Source organism: Oncorhynchus nerka, linkage group LG6 (assembly GCF_034236695.1).
Source record: "Oncorhynchus nerka isolate Pitt River linkage group LG6, Oner_Uvic_2.0, whole genome shotgun sequence".
Classification (NCBI taxonomy): Eukaryota; Metazoa; Chordata; class Actinopteri; order Salmoniformes; family Salmonidae; genus Oncorhynchus; species Oncorhynchus nerka.
This window is the reverse complement of record NC_088401.1, coordinates 26,173,323-26,187,967: the sequence shown is the minus strand read 5'-3', so window position 1 is coordinate 26,187,967 and position 14,645 is coordinate 26,173,323. Positions and strand designations below refer to the sequence as shown.

General features: G+C 45.0%; 1 protein-coding gene across 1 annotated transcript in view; it reads left to right on the top strand.

The window, feature by feature from the left end:
* sspo (SCO-spondin) overlaps positions 1-14,645 on the top strand; it is an 89,720-nt gene that overhangs the window by 17,724 nt on the left and 57,351 nt on the right. The window contains 9 exon segments of the mRNA XM_065019063.1: positions 10,019-10,255; positions 10,625-10,804; positions 11,147-11,377; positions 11,837-11,959; positions 12,080-12,180; positions 12,974-13,205; positions 13,582-13,734; positions 13,886-14,023; positions 14,317-14,499. Of these exon segments, the coding sequence (XP_064875135.1) occupies positions 10,019-10,255; positions 10,625-10,804; positions 11,147-11,377; positions 11,837-11,959; positions 12,080-12,180; positions 12,974-13,205; positions 13,582-13,734; positions 13,886-14,023; positions 14,317-14,499 (1,578 nt within the window).

Sequence of the window (14,645 nt, the reverse complement as noted above, 5' to 3'; positions counted from 1 at the left end):
CTGTGCCGGTGGGCTCCTCCTGAAGATGATGGTGGTTGGGATAGAAAGCCAGGGGTCCGCACTACCCGGTCTATGCGGACCCCGAGCCGTTTCCCTGAGCTCTGGGGGACATGGGGCAATCTCGGCGCAGATGGCCTGGCTGGCCACAACCCCAGCAGACCCTGGGACCAGGGCTTGTGTTTCCGTGCCGCCTGTAGCGACACAGCCCGAATGAGTTCTGTCATTTCGGCCACCCAAGCAGGCTTTTCCGGCTCCGGGCTGCTCTGCCCCCAGCTCGCACAGAGGGTGTGTCTCCCTGCACCCCCACCAAAGCCCCAGCTGAAGCCCCAGCCCACACCAGCTCCCTCTCCAAAGCCATCTCCAAGGCTGTCTGCAATGACTCAGGATGAGCCAGCTGGGTCTGTATGCGCAGCTCCGTAGGGAGAGCGCCTGTATGAACTGGTCCCGTGCTAGCTCGCTCTGCACGGAGGGGGCATGTGAGCATATGCCCGCCGAGAGAGGCTCTCAATGTCATTAGCTAGCACCCGTAGAGGCTCTCCAGGCTGCCTGCGTCTATTCCTCAGTTCGGAGCGCAGTAGCCCGGGCTGTACACACTGTCCATAGCGCCTCCTCAGTGCTCCCACTAGAGCACCATAATCATGCCTGTCCTCGGGGCTAATCAATATCAAACAGGACAGAGCTTCATCCGTGAGGCATAAAGCCAACTGCAGTGCCCTTTCTTCATCCGACCACCCCTAAAATGAGCTAACAGTTCAAACTGAGCATGAAAAGCTTCCCAATCCGCCTTACCGGAATACTTCGGGGTCTTAACAGATACGGACGCAGCCGGGAACTGGGCGCCGCCATGTTTGTTTACATCCTGAGCCCCAGATTCCTCGTCACGCCGCGTCGACGTCGCCACCGGTCCGCCCACCAGAATCCGCGCGAAATACACTCGACGAAGCACTCATGCCCGCTTCAGCCACCATCACTCTAACGTCCTCCCTCAAGCGGCCTCTGCGCTCCGACGCCCTGGCGATCTCCTCAGACAGAACCCCGACGTCCATTCACACGCACCTCCTTGGCCATAATCGTCCCCTACCTCCACCTTCACTTTCGGATTCCCTCGACGCATTTTCAATCCCGTTCTCACCTACGGTAGCTAGCCACATAAGTCAGCTAGCTAGCTGGCTAACTTGTATCAACGTTTTTACTTCTGACACCAATGTAATGACCTGACTAGATCATAAATGAACAATTGTCCAGACAGAGGCCTGAGCTTGCGAATTGACGGTTTATTGAACCAACTTTACACAGGCTACTGTTTGGGCCGTAGCACACGCCAAATAGATAACCCACAATCCAACCGTGACCTTCTCTTGTGAAGCCCAGATGTAAGAGAGAGAGAACAAAGGCTGAACCTGGTCTTAACTTCCAATGCCCAACCCCCCCTCCACGCCACTCCGCCAACCACCAGGATGCCCGGCATCAGAACATTCCAGGCATTCCCGTGATTGGCAGATAGCAGGTTGATTGACATGTCGGACCCCGCGAACACCGGGTACTGGTCAGTACAACACAACCACCTCCTAGCCTAGCACATAACACACAGCTGTCTGTGCGGGTCGCTACAATACATTATCTTTAAATATATATTTTTATATATGATTTTTTTGTGTGGGTATGTATACATACATGTATATGTATGGATGTGTGTGTATGTATATATAGGTATGTGTATGTATGTATATATGTGTGTGTGTATGTATGTGTATGTATATATATATATATATAAGGTATATATTTTTACTTATTTTTTATTAAACATATTTTTTTTTATTGGGGGAACGTTTAATTTAACAAATCCTTGTTCCGATCTCCTGACCCACAGTATGTAAAGGTACGGCTGACTAGGTCGGTTGCGGATGGTTTATTTTTTGACCGGCAGTGCTTAGCAATATTATCTTGAGGCTATATCTTGCTTATCTCTGGGATTGACCCAGGATGACGCTTAAATGCGCAATATGTTTAAGTTGCAACTTATTCGGTTTAGGTTTATTAGATGCTAACTGAACACTTAACTCGCGGGAGCCTCCTCAGTTCATATGTTAGTAGAAGTTCTAGGATAGTGAGAGGTGAACGTATAGTTGGTATTTTATTTTTGTTTTACCTCTTGTTCGAGGTCACGCCGTGCTTTTTTGGCATCGGCCAGACAATGTGTTTTTTTTTTATTTTTTCCTTTTTTTCTCCTGTTTGTACATGCCTGTTAAATGTGGGTTGATGGGGGGTAAGTGTTGTGGAAATTAGGGGAACAGGGTGGGAAGTAAAGGTGCTTGCAGGGGGAGGGGTGGGTTGGATACTGCTCGGGTGTAGGTGCTACATATGCTGATCGTGATGGTTTGGTGCGCTTTCTTACCTTTTTATCAAGTTACATGGTATGCAGGCCACCATAGGAACTACAAACGAGAGGAGGGTGGGGCTTACATTCACTTCCTGGAATGTCAAGGGTTTAAACGAACCAATTAAGAGGGGCAAGGTCCTAGCCCACTTGAAAGCACTCTCGTCTGATATTATATTTTTGCAAGAAACCCATCTGAAGAATAACTCTCATAGCAGACTTAAGTGTAGGTGGGTGGGGCAAGTGTATCACTCTAACTTCTCTGCCAAAACGAGAGGTACAGCGATTCTGGTACGGAAAGGAATTCCCTTTCTACATAACCACTATTGCGGATAAAGAGGGTCGGTATGTGATCGCAATAGGAGAAATCCACTCTACCTCAGTAACTCTACTAAATATCTATGGGCCAAACATTGACAACCCCTCTTTTTTCAAAAGAGTCCTTGCCCTGATTCCAGATATCTCCCATACTAACCTGGTCATTGGAGGGGACCTTAACTGTGTGCTAGACCAATATTTGGATAGATCCTCTACCCGGCGAACCCCTACCTCCTATTCAAGCGAATTCTTGAATACCTACATAAAAAATTCTAACTTATTTGATATATGGAGGATCGCTAACCCTACGGGTAGGGAATACTCCTTTTACTCTCATGTTCACAAGGTTTACACTCAAATGGACTACTTTTTGTTGGATGCTAGACTACTCCCCTATACCTGTAATGTGAGGTATCATGATATTATAATCTCGGACCACAGTCCACTCACCTTCTCCCTGAGTTTGGGTGACATTGTACCAAACGAGAGGGTCTGGAGGTTGAATCCTCAGCTCCTCACAGAACCAACATTCTGTGAATATCTTAAAGACCAAATTAAATTTTTCTTTGATACCAACGACAACACAGAGACCTCCCCAGCATTATTGTGGGAAACACTGAAGGCTTATCTGAGAGGCTGTATCATCTCCTTTCAGGCTGCCAGGAGTAGGCAAAACAGAGGAAAACTGGAAGAACTAGAGGGACAAATTCACTTACTGGATAGGGAGAATGCTAGCCACCCATCTATGGAGAAACATAAAAAAATTACCTCTTTAAAATTTGAATATAATCAGATTCTCTCAGCTAAAATTGCTAAATCTTTTCTCTATGCCAAGCAAAAATATTTTGAGTTTGATGACAAACCACACAAATTACTCGCCAGACAACTTCGAAAAAATGTGAGTGACCGAATGATTCACAGGGTTAAATCTGCATCTGGGGAATTACTCTCTTCCCCCAAAGACATCAATGACAGATTCCGGCAGTTTTATGAGACTCTATATACATCTAAAGCGGATCCTAACCCCTTAATTATGCAAACATTTTTGGGGGACTAATCTTCCTGCCCTGAACCAGGAAGATTCTAACTTCCTGAATAAGGAAATATCTCTTGATGAAATCCGAGAAACAATTAAATCTCTAAAGAGTGGCAAGACCCCGGGCCCAGATGGATACCCTGGTGAATTCTATAAAACATTCAGCAACATGCTCTCCCCCTATCTGCACAAAATGTTGATTCAGGCCAATGAGGATGGAGCTCTCCCTTCTACTTTGGACGAAGCGTTCATTACAGTTATACATAAGAAGGGTAAAGATCCAGAAGAGGTAGGGTCATACAGACCAATATCTCTCCTTAATACAGACCAAAAGATTTTAGCAAAAACTCTGGCTAACAGGCTTAGCACTTTAATTGGCAAATTGGTCCATTCGGATCAGACCGGCTTTATCCCTAACAGAAACTCATTCTTCAATCTCAGGCGCCTCTTCAATATTATGTATTCTCAGAGGTTACCCAACGTGGACCTTGCCGTCATATCTCTTGACGCCGAAAAGGCCTTTGACCAAGTTGAGTGGCCCTATCTATTCAAGGTCCTACAGAAATTTAATATTGGAGATAGGTTCATAAATTGGATCCAGCTTTTATATAGGAACCCCTGTGCCAGAATACTCACTAACCAATCATTGTCGCCCCGATTTAACCTCAACAGGGGGACAAGGCAGGGTTGTGCGCTGTCACCTATGCTCTTCGCCCTAATTATCGAACCGCTCGCTCAGACGATTAGATCTCATGCAGCAATACACGGCTATAATACTAAAGATACTCTAAATAAGATCTCCCTATACGCAGATGACATCCTCCTCTATGTAACAGAACTCCAGGCTAGTATCCCAGCTATTCTTGATGTGATCAATTTGTTTGGTACCTTCTCGGGATACAGAATAAATTGGAACAAGAGTGAATTAATGCCCATACGGTCGCAAAATACCTCCTGGCTAGAACATCTCCCATTTAAGTTATCTTCAGAAAAATTTACCTACCTAGGAATTGTAGTTACCAAACAATACTCCTTACTATTTAAAGAGAATTTCCCCTCTCTGATACAAAAACTCAAAGCAAACATACTATTTTGGAGAACTCTCCCAATTTCTCTGCTCGGAAGAATTAATGCCATTAAAATGGTCTTCCTCCCACAACTGCTCTACCTATATCAGAACATCCCAGTATTCATACCTAAATCCTTTCATAAACAACTGGACTCAATTATCAATCCTTTCATCTGGGATTATAAAACACACAGGATAGGTAAAAAACACCTCTGTAAATCCAAGATGGAAGGAGGATTGTCTCTCCCAAATTTTATATTTTATTACTGGGCCGCTAACCTCCGCATTGTTACGTTTCTGTTGGATGACGTACTCCCGGCACCCAGCTGGCTTAGTATGGAGCGTGAGGAGTGTCACCCCTTCTCTATTGGCGCTGTGATTTTGTCGCCTGTCAATCTGGAGATGTCACTTTATTGTAACAATCCTATAATACATAGCACAGTCCGAATCTGGAAGCAAATTAAAGTCCACTTTGAGCTCAGACCAATGTCATTCATGCTCCCTGTCGCCAGGAATCCCTCCTTTGCCCCTTCTAACCTTGATAACACCTTTGAGCGATGGGGAGAGTTGGGGATAAGCACCATAGGGGATTTATACATAGAAGGGACCTTTGCTTCCTTTGAGCTGCTGAGGGAAACTTATAATCTTCCCAGAAGTAATTTTTTCAGATACCTACAAATTAGAGACTACGTTAGAAAACACCTCCCAACATTTGGGAATGCTAAACCTTCCATGTTTGACGGATGCATAAAAATATGCCCCACCTCAGATAAACTGATATCGCGTCTATATGATGCTTTTCAATCTGTTAGCACACCTTCTACTGATGCCATCAAGGCAAAATGGGAGGAAGAACTAGGGACTGACATCTCAGTGGCAGACTGGAAAGAGAGCTTGGAGTATATCCACACATGCTCCATTAATTCCAGACACCGTCTCATACAATTCAAGGTATCACACAGATTACACTATTCCAAAACTAAACTGCATAGGATATTTCCTGACACATCCCCTACATGTGATAAATGTCAGGCTACGCAGGGTACACTACTCCACTGCTTTGCCCTATGCTCTAGCTTGCATGGTTATTGGTGTGGAATTTTTAGGATCCTCTCTGAAGTTTTGGAGACTTCAATAGATCCAGACCCGCTTCTGATAATCCTGGGAGTATCTGAGTCCCTAAACGGATTAACCAACCCCCAAAAACAACTAATCTCGTATGGTCTCATCTCGGCAAAAAAACTAATCTTGTTGTTTTGGAAAAGGAGGGAAGCGCCCTCTACCAAATTATGGCTCAGTGAATTGGCAAACACTGTACACTTAGAAAGAATTAGATATATTCTGAACAATAAATTATCAACATTTGATCAAATCTGGCAACCTTTCCTCTCCTACTTGGACGAGTCGGCGCTGTGAATTTGTACTTATTAACGCACTCTCAATTGTAAAATTTTAATCTACCTTTGGGCAGCGTGTGCTGGCCCTACCACCCGAGCAGTTGGGAGGGGGGGGGGGGGGGGGGGAGACATCTTCCCTCTTTCTTTCTACGTGTCCTTGTTTTGTATGTCGTGTTTTGTATTATTTGTTATTTGAACTCTGGGTCTTGTTGTTCCTGTATGCTCTTTTAGGTTTAGATAAGAATTGTATACCTGTCATGTATACCTATACACCATTCTTGTGTGTGTTTAATAAAAAATATTTGAAACAAAAAAAAGATGAGAGAGGCCTATAATTTTCATCATAGGTACACTTCAACTATGACAGACAAAATGAAAAAAAATCAGAAAATCACATTGTAGGATTGTTAATTAATTTATTAGCAAATTATGGTGGAAAATAAGTATATGGACACCTTCAAACAAGCAAGATTTCTGGCTCTCACAGACCTGTAACTTCTTCTTTAAGAGGCTCCTTTGTCCTCCACTCATTACCTGTATTAATGGCACCTGTTTGAACTTGTTATCAGTATAAAAGACACCTGTCCACAACCTCAAACAGTCACACTCCAAACTCCACTATGGCCAAGACCAAAGATCTGTCAAAGGACACCAGAAACAAAATTGTAGACCTGCACCAAGGCTGGGAAGACTGAATCTGCAATAGGTAAGCAGCTTGGTTTGAAGAAATCAACTGTGGGAGCAATTATTAGGAAATGGAAGACATACAAGACCACTGATAATCTCCCTCGATCTGGGGCTCCACGCAAGATCTCACCCCGTGGGGTCAAAATGATCACAAGAACGGTGAGCAAAAATCCCAGAACCACACGGGGGGACCTAGTGAATGACCTGCAGAGAGCTGGGACCAAAGTAACAAAGCCTACCATCAGCAAGGGCATTGAAGATGAAACGTGGCTGGGTCTTTCAGCATGACAATGATCCCAAACACACCACCCGGGCAATGAAGGAGTGGCTTCGTAAGAAGCATTTCAAGGTCCTGGAGTGGCCTAGCCAGTCTCCAGATCTCAACCCCATAGAAAATCTTTGGAGGGAGTTGAAAGTCTGTGTTGCCCAGCAACAGCCTCAACATCCCTGCTCTAGAGGAGATCTGCATGGAGAAATGGGCCAAAAAACCAGCAATAGTGTGTGAAAACCTTGTGAAGACTTACAGAAAACGTTTGACCTCTGTCATTCAAATCAAATCAAATCAAATTTATTTATATAGCCCTTCGTACATCAGCTGATATCTCAAAGTGCTGTACAGAAACCCAGCCTAAAACCCCAAACAGCAAACAATGCAGGTGTAGAAGCACGGTGGCTAGGAAAAACTCCCTAGAAAGGCCAAAACCTAGGAAGAAACCTAGAGAGGAACCAGGCTATGTGGGGTGGCCAGTCCTCTTCTGGCTGTGCCGGGTGGAGATTATAACAGAACATGGCCAAGATGTTCAAATGTTCATAAATGACCAGCATGGTCGAATAATAGTAAGGCAGAACAGTTGAAACTGGAGCAGCAGCATGGCCAGGTGGACTGGGGACAGCAAGGAGTCATTGCCAACAAAGGGTATATAACAAAGTATTCAGAAACTTTTGTTATTGACCAAATACTTATTTTCCACCATAATTTGCAAATAAATTCATTAAAAATCCTACAATGTGATTTTCTGGATTTTTTTTTCTAATTTTGTCTGTCATAGTTGAAGTGTACCTATGACGAAAATTACAGGCCTCTCTCATCTTTTTAAGTGGGAGAACTTGCACAATTGGTGGCTGACTAAATACTTTTTTGCCCCACTGTATATTCAGGCCACTCAAGGACATTCAGAGACTTGTCCCGAAGCCACTCCTGCATCTTGGTTGTGTGCTTAGGGTCGTTGGAAGTTGAACTTTCACCCCAGTCTGAGATCTTGAGTGCTCTGGAGCAGGTTTTCACTTTGCTCCGTTCATCTTTCCCCCGATCCTGACTAGTCTCCCAGTTCCTGCCGCTGAAAAACATCCCCACAGCATGATGCTGCCACCCCAATGCTTCACCGTAAGGATGGTGCCAGGTTTCCTCTAGATGTGACGCTTGGCATTCTGGCCCGAAGAGTTCAACCTAGGTTTCATCAGACCAGAGAATCTTGTTTCTCATCGTCTGAGAGTCCTTTCGGGGCTTTTTGAAAAACTCCAAGTGGGCGGTCATGTGCCTTTTACTAAGGAGTGGCTTGCATCTGTTCTCTCTACTAATAAAGGCCTGATTGGGGTAGTGCTACAGAGATGGTTGTCCTTCTGGAAGGTTCTCCCATCTCCACATACGACCTCTTTAGCACTGTCAGAGTGACCATTGGGTTCTTGGTCACCTCCCTGACCAAGGCCCTTTTCCCCCAATTGCTCAGTTTGGCCGAGTGGCCTTCTCTAGGAAGAGTCTTGGTGGTTCCAGAATTCTTCCATTTAAGAATGATGAAGGCCACTGTCTTCTTGGGGACCTTCAATGCTGCAGAATTGTTTGGGCTACCCTTCCCCAGGGCTGTGCCTCGACACAATCCTGTGTTGGAGCTCTATGAACAATTCCATTGACCCCATGGCTTGGTTTTTGCTCTGACATGCACTGTCAACTGTGAACCTTACATGTGTGTGCCTTTCCAAATCATGTCCAATCAACTGAATGTACCACAGGTGGACTCCAATTAAGTTGTAAAAACATCTCAAAGATGATCAATGGAAACAGGATGCACCTGAGCTACATTTTAAGTCTCATGGCAAAGGGTCTGAATAGTTATATAAATAAGGTATTTCAGTTTTTTGTTTTTTCTAAATTTGCTAACATAAAAAAAAAAAACTGTTTTCGCTTTGTCAATATTATAATATATATATATATATATTTTTTTCATATAACCGTTATTTAACTAGGTAAGTCAGTAAAGAACAAATTCTTATTTACATTTTGGCCTACCCCGGCCAAACCCTCCCCTAACCCGGACGATGCTGGGCCAATTGTGCACCACCCTATGTGATACCCGATCACGGCTGGTTGTGATACAGCCCAGGATCGAACTCTGGTCTGTAGTGACCCTCTAGCAATGCGATGCAGTGTCTTAGACCGCTGCTCCACTCAGGATCCAGTGTTATGGGGTATTGTGTGTAGATAGATGAGATTATTATTATTATTGCATTCTTTTGTACTTGTTACCCCTTTTTCTCCCCAATTTCCTGATATCCAATTGGTGGTTGCAGTCTTGTCTCATCGCTGAAATTCCTGTACGGACTCGAAAGAGGCGAAGGTCGAGAGCCATGCGTCCTCCGAAACACGACCCTGCCAAGCCATGCTACTTCTTGACATACTGCTCACTTAACCCGGATGCCAGCCCCACCAATGTGTCGGGGGAAACTCCTTGTGCCCGGCCTGCCACAAGGAGTCGCTAGAGCGCGATGGGACGATCCGGACGATGCTGGGCCAATTGTGCACTGTCTAATGGGTCTCCCGGTTGCGGCCGGCTGCGACACAGCCTAGGATCAAACCTGGGTCTGTAGTTGCGCCTCAAGCACTGCGATGCAGTGCCTTAGACCTGCGCACTCGGGAGGCAGAGGATTTGCTATTTATTTTGCGATTTTAGAATAAGGCTGTAACGTAACAAAATGTGGAAAAAGGGAAGGGTTCTGAATGCTTTCCGAATGCACTGTATGCTCGTGTCTATAACCATTTCTGTTAGTGCATACACACGTTCCTTAGATTTTATACTTTACATGTACGAGTCTATTATTGTCTTTCCCTCTCAAGTTCAAGTGTTTTTGTGTGTGGTCAGAGTGCGGGGTGGTGTGTGGCCAGGGGGAGTTCCTGTGTTCAGGGGGACTCTGTGTGCTCTACCTCCACCGCTGCGATGGCCATGATGACTGTGGGGATCTGAGTGATGAGAGGGGGTGTGTGTGCGCCCCGGGAGAGTTCCAGTGCCCTGGGGACCAGTGTGTCCCCGCAGACAAGGTGTGTGACGGCCACAAAGACTGTCCCTCTGGCACCGATGAAGCCGTCTGTTCAACCGAAGGTACATGAATCTTTACAATCAAGTCCTCCTATCACTTGAAAACAATAGACATTGAAAACAATAGACATATTGACATGATACATTCGACTGCAATGTGTAATTCATTTAAAGCAGGTTGACATTGACTGATACAGTACGAATGACACATTCCTAGAAATGACACATTTTCAAACAGCATTGAGAGCTCTGAGGCCTCTGGAAACACCATCTGACAGGCGTGCGCGTCTGTGTGAATGCATGCATGTACCTGTGTGAATGCGATAAAAATATAATAACTGGTGGGTGCTTATATTTTTCCTATTTCATGTGTTTTTTGCACATCCAAACCCCCTCCCCTGCGTGGTGGCTAAACCTTTGTTTATGTGACAGTGACCTGTGCCCCTGGTCAGTTCCTGTGTGCTGATGGCACCTGTGTGACACTCACCAAGCTATGTGACGGGGTGACAGACTGCCAGGGCGGAGAGGACGAGGACCAGAACAACTGTCAACCAGTCACCATGGCCCCAGTTACCATAGCAACGCCCATCAACCCGATTTCACCCACTTCTGGTAAGAGCAACAATACTGTTGAAAATATCAAGAGGGAAGGCTGGCAGTCTGCCCAAGAGTTACTCAACAGTGTCTGCAACACAACTCCAACTCCAAACACCACCATAACTCCTACCACAAGGCACTGCTGAAAGTATTAGATAGGTATCTGCAGTATGGACTTATTACTCATCTGGATTACTGGGTGAAATATACTTCATATTGATTCACACAACCATATTGCTTCATACAAATATACTTCATACAACATATCTTAATCTCTCAGATCTATAAGACCTCCCTAGCTAGGTGCCTTGTGGGTAAGGGCCAAACTGACCCCCCCCCCCTTCTCTCTTACCCCAGCCTGCCAGTCTTATGAGTTTGCCTGTGCCAATGGGCAGTGCGTGCCCCGGGCGTGGCACTGTGACGGGGAGACAGACTGTTTGGACGGGAGTGACGAGCAGGGCTGTCCCCGGTTGTGTGGCCCAGGCCAGGTGCCATGTCGCAGTGGTGACCAGTGTGTGGACTACCAGCAGCTATGTGATGGGATACCTCAGTGTAGGGACGCCTCCGACGAGAGCGTGGATGACTGCGGTTAGTAATGCACCAGATGGAAAATACATGAAACATACAGAACCAGTCAATGGTTTTTCTTTCTTTTTTACTATTTTATACATTGTAGAATAATAGTGAAGACATCAAAACTATGAAATAATACATATGGAATCATGTAGTAACCAAAAAAGTGTTAAACAAATCAAAATATATTTTAAATTTGAGATTCTTCAAAGTAGCCACCCTTTGCCCTGATGACAGCTTTGCACACGCTTAGCATAAATGAATGAGTAGGTGTGTCCAAACTTTTGAAAGGTACTGTATATCGTACTGACACCTACTGGATAGGAACCATACTGTATAATACATGCATATTAACACTAATATATGCAATATATATGTACAGCAAATATATATACACACCAACACGAGTACATGCATCCCATAAATACATTTTAACAGATGTTTATAAAAAGAGCACCATCTGGGTTTTTTTAGGCTCTACAAGGATCCCACCTTGCCCTGGGAGCTTTCCATGTGACAACCGCACGTGTGTGAACGCGACTCAAGTGTGCAACGGTGTAGCCGACTGTCCACACGGAGAGGATGAGCTGGTGTGTGGTGAGTTGTGAGAGGAAAAGAGAATCTACCGCAGTGCACAAACTTGTTTCAGATGGTCCATTTCATGTCGTTTTCATTGAATTGAGTCCATAGTCTGTGGTTGTATTGTCCTGTAACTAGATAAGACCAGCCCATCCCCTGCTCTCCCTGGCGATAAGAACAACAGTCACATCTGTCCTGAGTTCACCTGCCTGGACGGATCGTGTGTCTCCTTCAAAGCAGTAAGATTCCCCTAACCAAACATTTTACTTCAGTGCTTATTGACATTGAACAAAACAAATGCTTTGGGCCAAAAATACGCAGCACAGTATATTATCTTACCATGTCCTTCATTTGTATATACCTGGGTCGTGTTCATTAGGACATTCAACAGTAAAAACATTTTACAACAGAAAACATTTCAGTTTCAGTCCTTTTTCTTCTGTTTGGTGCCTGATGAATATAACCCTTGTATATTTTTTTACAAATAAAGTGCTGCCAGGAATGTTAAAGGCTCAATTCAGTGATTTTTTCATCAAATAATTTCTGAGTAACAGCTAAGCACCTTACTCTAAAAGATTTCCATTAAAATTAGAAATCTATTAGAAATCTTTTAGCAAAAAAATATTTCTCAAACACAAATCTTCGAAAACTGTCTGGAGGTTGTCTGAGTTGGGAGGGGAAAACTGAAAACTAGCTGTGATTGGCAGAGTGGTTTGGAACTCTCTTTGTTTATTGGTCTATTAACCAATTCACCGCATGGTGATGTCACCATGGAAAGCCAAAACTCACGCCCATGCAACCCTGCTGATTAGAAGGTCATGTGTAGATTGTATTTTCAATCAGTAACTATCAGGAAATAACACTGATACATTTTTTTTTAGCTTTTACAGTGTTAGATTCATCAGCTGTATGATATTAAAATGTGATATATGATATAAAACACAGAACAAAAACAGCATTTTGACTGCACTGGGCCTTTAAGTGGAGTGATCTAGGTGTTGTTCTAGTTTTGGTTCTGTGTGTTTGTTCTAGGTGTGTAATGGCATGGCAGACTGTGCTGACTCCCTGCTGGGGCCCTTAGGGGGGCCCTCTGATGAGCAGGGCTGTAGGAGCTGGGCCCCTTGGGGCCCCTGGAGTCCCTGTAGCCTCTCCTGTGGGACAGGCTCCATGAGCAGGCAGAGACTCTGCCCCCTGGGGGACACCCTGGGTCAGTGCAGAGGGGACGACACCCAGAGACAGCAGTGTTTCAGCACGTCATGTCCTGGTGAGAGATGGGAGAGATGAGCCATATGGTGGTTGTTGTTATCGTCATGATATTAATCAGCGGCAGTAGTATCTGCATCATCATCACTTTTGTCTTCACAATCAGCATCAACATCATCATCATCATCGCAATCATCATTACATTTTACATTGACATTTTAGTCATTTTTTTGCAGACGCTCTTATCCAGAGCGACTTACAGTAGTGAGTAGCATCTTCATCATCTTCATCATCATCATTGTCATTTGAATCGTCATCATTAGATTTGTTATCTTTGTCGACATCATAATCATCATCATCATCACTTGTTATTTCACTTGTTATTGTTATCACAATGTGAACCCTCTTTGCGTGACATACTTGCCTCTTGTCAACAGTGGATGGGCACTGGTTGCCGTGGGTGACGTGGTCTAACTGCTCTAAGGATTGTGGGGGTGTGGAGGTAAGGCAAAGGGGATGCATCCCACCCCAGAATGGGGGCAGAGATTGCACCCAGCTCCCTGGAGAATCTAACCTGGCCACAGAAATCAGTAAGTCCACTAAGACTGAAATATATTTGACAAGATATGGAAGGGCTAATAATTGATGAAGTGCCATGAACTTACATTCTCTTACTCTTTCTCTCTCTCACTCACTCTCTCTCACTTTCTCTCTCACCCCCCCCCCCCTCCCCTCCTCCAGAGCCTTGCCCTCAAGATGGCTGTGCCAACATCACATGTCCTAGTGGCCTGGTGAGACTCAGCTGTGCCCCCTGCCCAGTGTCCTGTGCCCACATCAGCAGTGGCTCTGTCTGTGACCCGACTGCACCATGTTTCTCAGGTCAGAGAACAGGAGAGGAGGATGTGCTCTGTAGTCATATTTTCTTGATCAAATATCCCATTTATTGGCTGCAGATCCCAAGAGAACAGAACGCTAACCGACATAGAGAATAGTTTGCTGACCTACAGTGTGTATAAAGCACTGTGTTTAGCCACACACTTGTTCATGCTGGGGAGTTGTTGTATTTCCAAGCCCTAGCCTTCACTATTCTTCACTTTACTCTCTCCCCCTCTCCCTCCTCCTCCTCTCCCCCTCTCTCTCCTCCTGCCTCTCTCCCTTCCTCTCTCCTGCAGGTTGCTGGTGTCCAGAGGGTCGGGTGATGAACCATGCCCAGCAGTGTGTGTTGCCGGAGGAGTGTGTGTGTGAGGTGGCCGGGGTGCGGTACTGGCCTGGACAGCATGTCAAGAAGGACTGTGAGATCTGTACGTGTGAGAGAGGCAGACCTCAACACTGCCAGCCGAACACCGAATGTACAGGTTAGTCTACACAACACCACACAGCACACCCTCCTGTTAGGTTGTGTTCAGTTGGAAGAAATGGGAGAATAAAAAAATGTGATTATGGAATGTAGTGTACTTATATGGAGAGATGGTACTACTTACTATTTTAAAAGCACTTTTAG